General features: G+C 55.6%; 1 protein-coding gene across 1 annotated transcript in view; it reads right to left on the reverse strand.

The window, feature by feature from the left end:
- The window catches only part of DGAT2 (diacylglycerol O-acyltransferase 2), an 83,378-nt gene that overhangs the window by 11,800 nt on the left and 60,863 nt on the right, over nt 1-10,715 (reverse strand). Inside the window, exons 5-7 of the mRNA XM_045293088.1 lie at nt 10,622-10,715; nt 4,735-4,842; nt 4,240-4,400 (exon numbers count right to left, since the gene is read on the reverse strand). Coding sequence (XP_045149023.1) covers nt 4,240-4,400; nt 4,735-4,842; nt 10,622-10,715 — 363 coding nt within the window. The remainder of the gene's footprint in view (nt 1-4,239; nt 4,401-4,734; nt 4,843-10,621) is intronic.

Here is a 10,715-nt window from a genome sequence, read left to right on the forward strand (position 1 = left end):
AGGGGAAAAATGAGGACCTAATGTCGGGGGTTTAAATGGAGAGAAAATGTTTTGAGAAATGATGTACAAATACACTTTACACAATTGATGTGTGTGTGGATTGGGATAACAGTTATATGAGCCCCTAATAAAATGTTAAAAAAAAAATTATCACTTCATATCATTTTCTACCAGACTCATCTTTATCAGAAGCCTTCTCCTGGGGACAAGCAACAAAGGCCCCCTAGTGGCTACCTGCTCTTCTATCTACCCTGGCTGCTCGGCCACATGGAAGCACAGGGTGCACTGAAGCGCCAGCAGTGGGGTGGCGGGGCATGCAGGAAGCTGCCGTATTCCCCTCCCAGAGAACATGCTGCCTCCAAGGCCCGGTCCTTATCCTCCCTACCTCACTGCTCACTCTCTCTGTCTACAACCTTCCAGAAACACAGTTCCCGGATCCCAGAGCATACGCATCTCGGCCTAGCTGACTGTCCCATCTCCATGCCCTCCTTAGCTGTCCCAGAGGACCCCTCCCCTGCACAGCTGCTGCCTTCAGAAGGCTAACAGCCAGTGTCTTCCATGACTCTGGATTGGGGACCCTCCGGAATTCGTGCCCTGTTTTAGGGGGAGTGGGTGCTGCTGGGTAATTCTTTATGGGAATACAAAGCCTCCTCTTTCTCTCTTGGAGCAGCTGGATGTTTTGAACTGCTGATCTTGTGGATATCAGCCCAACATATAGCCCACTACCCACCTAAGGGGGGCGGGGGGCAGGGCAGAGGCAGCCAAGACCACAAGCTTTCCATGGGTTTGGCAAGGTGGCCACTGTGATGTCTGGCCTCCTAAGGAGCAGACCCACCCAGCAAGTCACCTCTAGAATTGAAGTGCCCCTGGGTCAGTTTCCACAGAAAAGAAAAGCACCAAGTAAGGGCTTAGGCAGCCCACTCAGATGGGAAACTGACCCTGGGGCAGAGGCCCAGGCCCGGGCTGATACCCACCAGCCCAAGCACAGAATGGCCTCAGAAGGCCTGGAGCTCTGGGCCAGGTCTTTGATGAGGAGATGGCCTGGCCCAGAGCAGGGGGCTGCTTCCCCCAAGGAGGGCACAGCAAATCATCATCCAGGTCCCCAGTGTGCTGTTCCCTGCTGGCTGCAATGTGCTGGGGCATCTGATTGGGCACTGCTAGCCCACCCAACTCTCTCCAGTGGGGCATCTGGCGCAGTGTAGGTTAATGGACATCACCAAAAAGGCAGCTTTGAGCTGTCCTGACACCACACTCCCTTCCCCCAGGGCTGGACGAAGTGTCCTTAAAGGAGGGAGGAGGAAGGGCACTGCTGATGAAAGCTGTTGACATGTCCTCTCTCGTGTCCCCTGATGGCTCCATGGCAAAGCCCCAGCCTGTGGTGGAGCCCAGCCCAGGTCCTGCTGGCTAACATGAGCCTGGAACATGTTCCTGGCAAGTGGTTCCTCATGCCCTGCCTCCCAGACCACACAAGGCCAGACTGGTGGTCCCAGCCTTGCACTATCGCGAGGAAGACCCTCAGGGGCTCAGGGAGGGTGGGGGCTTCCCCAAGCATATGCAGCAGAGCAGGGAACAGGGAGATGGGCACTCCCAGCACAGAGCTCACTCCAGGCGGACTTTTGCCCGCTCGCTCAGCAAGCTGCTTCACTAAGCTCTGGGCAGTGTGACCACTGGCAGGCTTCTATGTGCACATCCCTTCCTTTGGTTACTAACTGCAAGGCTGCCAATTTAAAACCACCATCCACTCCTTGGGAGACAGGTGAGGCTTTCTGCACTCATAAAGACTTACAATCTCAGAAATCTACGGGGCTGGCCATTCCACCCTGTCCTGTAGGGTGTCTGTGAGTGAGTCTGGTTTGGGTCTGGCTGATCCCCTCAGCCCCAGCCGCCCCTAGAGGATGCTCAGATGCCTGATGGGGAAGAGTATGGCCCTGAGGCAGACAGTCCTGGTTCCTACATCAGCCTTGCCATGAACTTGCTTTGTGACCTTGGGATAGTCAGTCCTCTCTGGGCCTCAGTTTTACTATCTGTTCAGTGAGGCAGGCAGACAGACAGAGATGATTCCTAGCTCAGTCTTTCCCACTCTCCTCCCCACAGAGCCTGAGCCTGTCTACACTTCAGTAGGAGGTGACACAGGGAACAGCCCACTCCTCTCCCAGGAGACCGGCAATCCTGCTGGCTGCTGCTCACACACAGGGGGAGGGTGTTTCTCTGGGCCAGCCGAGATGCTCTGATGGCAAAGCTAAGGGGGTGAGGAGGGCTGGGCAGATGACACTGAAGCTCCTCAATACGCAACCCCTGGTAAGAGACCCACAAAGGGGTGGGACAGACAGGAGGGGCACACCTCAAAGAGCATCAGGTCACCCAGGCCAAACCCTCCTTAGACAGAAGGCCAGGACCTTAGCCAGGTCACCAGAGAGCCAGGCAGAGCCCCAGCTAGGCCTCAGGTTGAGGCTCCATGCCCAAGCCTGCTGCATGCCCAGCCTGGCCTTGGCATCCATGACCAGGAGCCTCGGCTGACTTTGGGGAATGTAAGTGTGATACTGGCCATGTGCTTTTGTTTAGGGTTCTTCTGGAAGAGTTGGAGATCAGGTGGAGAGAAGGACCTGCCTGTGCCAGGTCTGACCAACAACCATCACAGATATCTTGCCTTGGGAGGTGCAGGCTGTGGGCTTCAAGAAAGCTTTCCTAAGGACCAGGCCACATAGCAGACCGAGGGCAGGCCATACGGGGCAATGTCTGGGGTTGGGCCCCTGAGGAAATGGCCAGCAGGGAGGGCAGAAGCCACAGTCCCTCACACTCAGTCCAAATTTATCATGTACACTGCTCTATTTTGTGGCTGAGGCAACTGAGTCAGTAGCCACCAGTTTGAGAGAGTTGCACGTTGACAACGTGCCTTGGGCAGAAAATGACAAAGTCTAGCATAACCCACTGAATCCCTCTGCCTGCTAGGGCAGAGACCAGAGCTGACCAGGGCAGGGACCAGGGCTGATGGCGGCATCCCATGGCTAACACAGAGCCCAGCACTGATCAAAGAGTAACGATGGTAGCTCAGGGAGCACAGTGAAAGAAACAGCTCCACCACGATCTGCGCAAAGTCTGGCCTGGCTCCTCCTTCCAGAGAAGTGCACAGTGGCCGGGATCCAGGAAATATGGTTCCTGAGTACTAACACTGCCACTGCTGGGGCGTACTGTGTACCCTCCCAAGTTCCCCGCCCTTCTGTGACCTCCCCAATCACAATGCTGGCTCCCGGGATATAACAGCAGTCTTGAGAGACAAATGGGGTGGGGAGAGGGAGGTGAGGAAACCCTGACCTTGTGGAGCAGGAAGGCCTTGGCTCAGACTGAGCTGGGCCCCTCGAGGGAGTGGGCTTTGGTCTGCATGTGAGGCCACCTTCACAGGATTGAACACAGGCGAAGATGTGAAATGACCCAGCCAAGGTGTGCCCCAGCTACTGACTCACTTGAGCAAACGTACCCCACCCAACACCATGGCCCAAAACTTTCAGGTCCCGATCTTCGGGACCTTCTGCTGTGTGACCTCAGCAGCTGGGGCGTGCCCAAGCTGGGGCACTGAAAGAGCTGGCCGGGCAGGTCTTTCTTCTGAGAGGAAAATTTTCGGGATTCTGTTGGAGTGATCCACATTCTGCCAGGACCATGAGCCTGCCCCTGCACTTGGGGGCTCAGGATGCATCTGCCTCCGTGGTCTCACGGAGCCAGACACAGATGCAGGGGAGACAGAGGAGCCACCATTTGTCCTGTCAGGGTCTCAGTAAAGACCAGGGCAGGGAGAAGGACAGACATCAAGAGACCACCGTGAAGGGGAACTGATGGCACCAGGCTTGAGGTCTTTCGTGTATTCATTTATGGCCTTACTATTCACTCAAGGGCAGTGGAAGGCCACAACAGCTGCTATCATGCCTGCTTCTCTGTAACTAAGCATATAACACGTGTGTGTGCATGTGTGAGACATGTGATTCTCATGTCCCTAATTTCCCTTTTTGCCCAGGCTGCTCGGGAATTGAGAGCTGAATGTGAAGCCCAGCGACAGCAACCCTGCCGGTGGGTGTCGGCGTGGGCTCTTCAGTGGTTGAGGGTTCTGTTGAGATGCTCTGGGTGGACTCACATGGCGGCACTTGGGTTAGCAGTGGAGCATGTGCGCCGTCTGCACCCCCAGGGACTCCTCAAACTGCACAGCACCCGAGGGAGATGGCGCTAGGTGTGGGCCGGCTGAGGAGTCACTTCACTGCTGGATGGGTGCCTGAAGGGCTGCATCCAGAATCCACACAGGCTCCCTCCCACTCTCCCTCCCAAAGTGGCCCCACGCTGTACCTGGATGGGAAAGTAGTCTCGGAAGTAGCGCCACACAGCCCAGTTGCGGACCCACTGTGACCTCCGGCCACCTGCCAAGAAACCAAACACAGTGTTGAAAAGCAGGGGCGGGGGAGGTTCAGAGACCTGGGCCAGGCAGGTAAGACAGCCTCAAGACCAAGGAACCTGGGGACATGGGCACTCTAGTTAGAAGCTCTGAGGGCAGAGATGGCCCTCACCCCGTAGCACCTATCCCCTCCCCTCCCCCTATCCCCTCTCACGGTGTGTAAACTTTGATTGAGACTGGGGAGGGGAGGCTTAGATCCTCCCCGCAAACCGCACTCCAGCCTTGCCCAGTGCTGCTTACAGAGCAGGTGCAGGCAGCCTGCAGAGCCCGGCTGTGGAGGGGGAGCCTGGTGGTCCTACCTTTCTTGGGCGTGTTCCAGTCAAATGCCAGCCAGGTGAAGTAGAGCACAGAGAGGAGCCAGCAGTCGGTGCAGAACGTGTACATGAGGAGGGCACTGCACATCACTCCTGTGTGGGGCAGGCAGGCAGGGGGCCCCCATCAGGCCCTGCTCCCCACTGGGGACGGGCCTCAGCTGGGGATCCTGAGCCTAGACCCACCAAGCAGCTCAAGGAGGCCTGGCTGTGGCATGAAAGTCGGCACTGCAGGGCAAAGGGGGTCTGTGGTCTTGCCATGTCAGAGATGGCCAAGGATGCACTCATCCTGGGGAGGGACAGGTGCTCCCCCCGGCCCCCTGCTCTGACGGGCTGCCCTGGCCTCAAGGGACTCTGGGCTCCACACTGCCAGGGTAGTGGTGCTGCAGGCGGGGGCAGGCTTCCTGGGAGTCTGTGCTTACAGCTGCCCTTTCTGCACACTCCAACCACCTCGTGCCCAGCACTGATCTCAGGGCTGCAGGGAGGGAGGACCTGGGATGGGCCACCCTCTCAGTTACAGGCTGGCTCCATTTCACCCCATTTTGGAGGTAAGAAAACTGAGGCTCGGGGAAAAGTAACTCACCCATGGTTACCTGACAGGGCAGTGGCACGGCCAGAATGCACACCCAGGTCCGACAGCAAAGGCCAAAAATGAAAAGCCCCAGACTGCCACTGGGGGAAGCTGAAGAGGAGGTTTTCTGTTGCCAAAGGAGCTCCCTCCTGGGGCACTCAGAAGGCTTTCCTGGGTCAGCTTCCATCCTGTCCCCGCTCTGGGCAGCTGGCCACACCCACAGGTTGAACAGCCTGGCACAGCAGGGAAGGGATGCCAGTGCTAGGCCTGGTTTACCGTAATCCTGCCTCAGGCCCAGGTGCCCTCACAGCGCCGGTCCTGTCCTGGTCCTACCAGCCTTCAGCTCTTTGAGCAGCATCCCCGGAACCATACTATCTATCCTCCCCCTCACCCCCATGCAGCTCTCAACAAACCTACTGCTGACGCTTGGGTGCCTACTCACAGCAACCCTATGGGCTGCCCCCGAGGGTTTCCCAGGCTGTGACTGGTGGGTCCCAGCGGCTGGCCTTTCAGTGAGCATCTGAATGCACAAACACTAGGCCACCTCTTTGGCCCCTGGCACCAGCAGAGCAGCAGGTGCTTCTAGTTGGTAGAAGCAGAGCCTCCTATCAGCCCCATCTCCATAGCCTAGGGTGAGAATCCACCCTTTGCTGTGTGTCCACCAGGTGCCGGGTCCCCCGCTGGGCAGGGGACTACAGGGCTGCCTGGCTCTTCTTCCCTGCACACTGTGCTTCTGCTGGCTTCCAGGGTGAGGGGTGAGGGGTAGACAAGGGTCGGTGTGGCCCCTGAGCCTATAGGCTAGACTTGATCCTCAGTATAGATTCTATGCTCTCCCATGATCACCCACAGGCTGCCTTGCACCCCGTTCCTCTGGGCCCAGAGTTTTGTGTTTTAGGCATCTTTCTGAGCCAGACAGATCCTCCCAGAGCTTACGAGTTCCTGGAGGGCAAGGCCTGGTGGCCCCCTGTCCTCTCCAAACCAGTCCTATTCTAGACTCCTGGGCCAGCACCTTCCCAGGGTAGCTCAAAATAGAACAGAACCCAACTCCCTTTGGGAGGGACCTCAGCATACAGCAGCCAGGCATCCAGCTTTTCAGGACCAGCCTAGGAGTGCAGCATCTCAATGGGGAAGCCTCAGTTTTCTCTCAGGAAGTGTGTGGAGCCAAAAAGAGCCTAGTCTGCTTGGTGGCAGCCAGGAAGAACCGGAGGCAACTTGGCGAATGGCTGTGACCAAGTTAAGGCCACCGAAGCCACTGTCCACATTGTTCAGCAGGTTGCCCGGGTTCCCTTTCCTAGGCCTGGGGAAAAGGCTACTGTAGCCCCCATAGTCTTCACAGGCATCCAAGCTCCTGTACAGGCTAGGCAGGGACTCCAGAGGCTGGAGACACAGCTGTCAGCAAACCCCTAACTCTTCCGAGATGTAGAAGGCTGAGGCTGAGCAGAGGCTGAGCGCTGGGTCTGGGTCTCAGGGAAGGGGGCTCTCCTGCCTACCTGCCCTTACCCTGCTGCTAAGGCAACCTAAGGAGAGATGAGACGAGAACTCACCGAGAGTCTAGAGACAGGCTTTCTCAGCTGGAGGGCCTCACAGCTGACTCTGAGCAGAACCACCATCCCCTAGACATCGGGCCAGGAAGCGGTTCCACCTCCAGGGCTGTGGGGTGGGGGCAGGAACCAATGCCCCTGGCCAAGGAGACATCGACAATGTGCTGGAAACCCCTGCCTGCTCCACACAGGAGAGGTTCAGGGCCACTACCACACACTAGCCCTTGAACCCCTCAACCCCACCCCGCCCATTATCAGGTGACTCACAAAGATGCCCAAAACACAAAACCCTTGGCCCAGAGGAATGGGCTGCAGGGCAGTCTGTGGGTACTCAGGGGAGAGTACAGAAATCTATACTGAGCATCAAGTCTAGCCTATAGGTTCAGGGACCACGCAGACCCAGAGTCTTGGCCCTGCCACGTGCTGGGAGGATAACTGAGCATGTCTGAAGAGGACTGAAATGGAGCCTAGGAACCCTGGTGGTATAGCAGGCTGTGTGGGGCTGCTCCAGACAAGGGGTGGTTCACACCCACCAGCTTCCCCAAGGAAGAAAGACGATGCTTCCTGTTCCCATAGAGTTAATCTCAGAAACCCACAGGGGAAGTTATACCCGGTCCTGTAGGGTCACTATGAGTCAGAATCGACTCGATGGCAGTGAGTAGTTGAGTGGTACCCATTATGAGCAACACAATAGTGCACCGAGGGACTTTCTCATCACATTTTAGCAACTGCAGGCACCCTGAAATGGCACCAGGCATCAATAACTATCTTAATTATTACATCTGCTGTTAGAGCTTTTTATTTCATCTTTTCATGCCAAGAATGGATACCAATATCTGTGACGTTTGGTTTTCTAAGGTGGGTATGTTATTCAGTATCGGTGGTTTCCTTCAGGAAACCATGAAATCCAATAACATTTACATCACACTTATGAAGGCACTAAGAAAGGAGCTGCAGCACAGAACTGCTGGGAAACATCTGTTTCCATGGGAGGCCGCCAGGCTCCCGGCAGCCATCACAGGTGTGCCAGTGCACTGGGGTGGCAGCAGGCGGGAAAAGCAGGGGATGCTCAGGCAGTCTAATTGAGCTCTCACCAGGGATGCCCAGGCCTCCTTCCCACCTACACAACAGCGTTGGGGGGACACAGAGCCAGTTTCTGGGCTGTGGGTGGGCCTAATCAATTGTTAACTTACAGCTTGGAGCCAGTCCTCGCCGTGTGGGCGGGGATTCTACGAGCTGCCAAGTCCTGACCCACTAAAGTAAGGATGGTGGTGGCCTTTGGGGTGTACCTGGAGATTTAAAATGCTGGTGCAGCTGATGGGGTGGGGATCCGGGGTTCCCGAGTCCCTGAACCCTTGTCCTGGTCATCCTACCTCCTCTCATGTGACATGGGGCCAGGCTCTATGCCAAGCGGCTCCCGCTCTGTCTGAACACTGTGCTCCCTGGCTCAGAAGTCTATTGAGTAGCCAAACACAAGCAGCGGTGGGGGTTGAGCCCTGGGATGGCCAGTTTAATGTGTTCCCTAGACCAGTGCTTCCCTTTTTGAGGCCTGAGTGTCTCTAAAAGAGTTGATCGGAGATAGAATGGTCCTTTTTTTTTTTTTTTTTGTAGTATGAAGGTATTTTCTCATTTATTTTAAATTGTTCTCTTCCTCGCCACAGAATTATGTATTTTAACATTAGGGAAAAAATCATTGTTGACTTTTCTAAAAAGGAAAAAGCCACAGCTCATTTCAGGTATAACACAAGACATTGTGCATGGAGTAGCATGGATTACCGACATGATATCAACTAACAATGGCAAGAAGAATACGGATTATTCAAAGTCCTACTCCAAAGACAGGAATGGTCCTTTTTACCTGAAAAGGGTATGTGTACTTGCACACGTTTTTGCCTTTAATTTTAGAAGCCCTAGTAAGTATTGTCCTTACTGTTGGTAAGTCATTGCACTACTACCCACAAGGTTGGAGGTTCAAATCCACCAGTCGCTCCATGGGAGAAAGTTGAAGTTGTCTGCTCCAATCAAGACTTACAGCCTCAGAAACCCTATCCAGGCTTGCATTAGTAGAAATCGACACGTTGGCCGTGGGTGTGGAGTTGTAGTGGGCTTCTGGAAGCTCAGTGTGGCTCTTTCGGTCCCAATTCCTGGTTCCCAAGCAAGGCCCAGGCACTGGGCTGCTTGCCAGCTATGAAGCCCTCTGGCCTCAGGTTGTCCTAAACCTACCAAGAGTTTCCATTTCCTCACCTTTCGAATGGGGCCTGGGGAAAGATGCGTGAGGTAGCGAGTGCATGGCCCGCCCCCTGCATAGGAAGGACAGCATCCCTGGCCAGTCCAGAAATGAAGGCAGCCCAGAGGGACTCACTGACAGGCTCTGGAATGTGCCCTATGAGGTTTGAGCAGGTTTGTCTGGCCTGATGTGCTGGGGATGCGACTTGTATGCCGAGGACCCAGGGGCCGTGGGCAGGAGACGAGGCTCTAGAGGAGCAGTGTCCTTCCAGACACACACCAATGTCCCGACGCTGGCCAGGAGGGCCAGCCAGCCAGCCTTGCAGGAGCAGTGAAGGCGCGGACATGGGAAGACAAAGAGGCTGGGGCACTGAGCTGGCCACGGCAAGCAGCTTTCCCAGGCGCCCCCTTTGGCCAGGCGCGGCTAAGTGCTCCCCTCCTCATCCCAGACGCCCCTCACCCTCCAAAGGCAAAACCAACCGAGAGCTTAACAACCCAGTGAGTTCCAGGAGCTGAGCAGAAGTGGTCAGGATTCAAACCTGGCCCCGCATCTCCCTAAGACGAAGCAACAAGACTGCCGAACAGTGTGTGCTGGGAGCAAGGCTTCAAGCCAGTTCTTGGCCACTTAAGAACCAGAACAGACCTGGATGTGGAAAATGTGGGTGAACTGGAATGATCCACGGAATGGATAAAATTATGGGTCAATTTATGGGGCAGGAACATGATCTCCATCTTAGCAAACAAAGGCAGGGTGTGGGGAAGCACAACAACACTCGTGGTCAGCAGAGCAGAAGGCAGTGTGCCCAGCTCAAGACTGGGGCTGCCTGTGTCGCTCTCCATAGTCCTGACAATGACCCGTCTCCCGCAGCAGGGAGCGCTCACCAAGCTTCTCCCCAGGCTCCCACTCCAGCGTTTCCGCCTGCAGTCTTTCCTGTTCCATAGTTCCACTTCACCTCAATTTTCAAAATGTGGGTCTGTTCCGATGTTGATTTGTTGGGCAGGACTGAATTGGCTCAAACTGGTTCAAAGCCTTGGTTGGAAGGCAGGGTGGAAGGTAGTGGATGGAATGATAGGCAACTCTGGGAGAGTGATCTACCATCCCTTGAGTTTCCCATCTATACAATGGAGACCACAGAATCTTTCTGAGTCCTCACGCATGGCCAGTGAGAGAATACTTGATCCAAGACCCCAAAGGTGGTGAGTCAGTGGGGGGGGGAAGGTGTTCTTTAAGGCCTGACACTGGCCCTCGTGGGCAGCGAAAAAGAGGGAAGCCCTGAAGGGGATGGATTGACAGAGTGGTTGCCACAGTGGACTCAGGCATAGGAAAGAGTGTGAGGATGGTGCAGGCCCCCACAGGTCAGGCGATGTTTCCTTCTGTTATGCATACTGCGGGGTGGTGGTGGGGGTGGTGGCTATGTGTGGGAACCGCCACCAACAGCAACAGCACTGGCCCTCAAAGATTACTCCTTGCAGAGCAGGGCTTCCGTTCTAACCTCTGTTGGCAGGTGCCCCCACCGCCCGCTCAGACCCAGCTTACCCATCACTAGGAAGGTGAGGACCCATTGTAGCACTGAGATGACTTGGAGCTGTTTTTCCACCTTAGACCTATTGAGCCAAGTGATGGAGAAGAG

The sequence above is a fragment of the Echinops telfairi genome, unplaced genomic scaffold (assembly GCF_000313985.2).
Source record: "Echinops telfairi isolate 266 unplaced genomic scaffold, ASM31398v2 ScPeMD7_1713;HRSCAF=2227, whole genome shotgun sequence".
NCBI classification, from domain to species: Eukaryota; Metazoa; Chordata; class Mammalia; order Afrosoricida; family Tenrecidae; genus Echinops; species Echinops telfairi.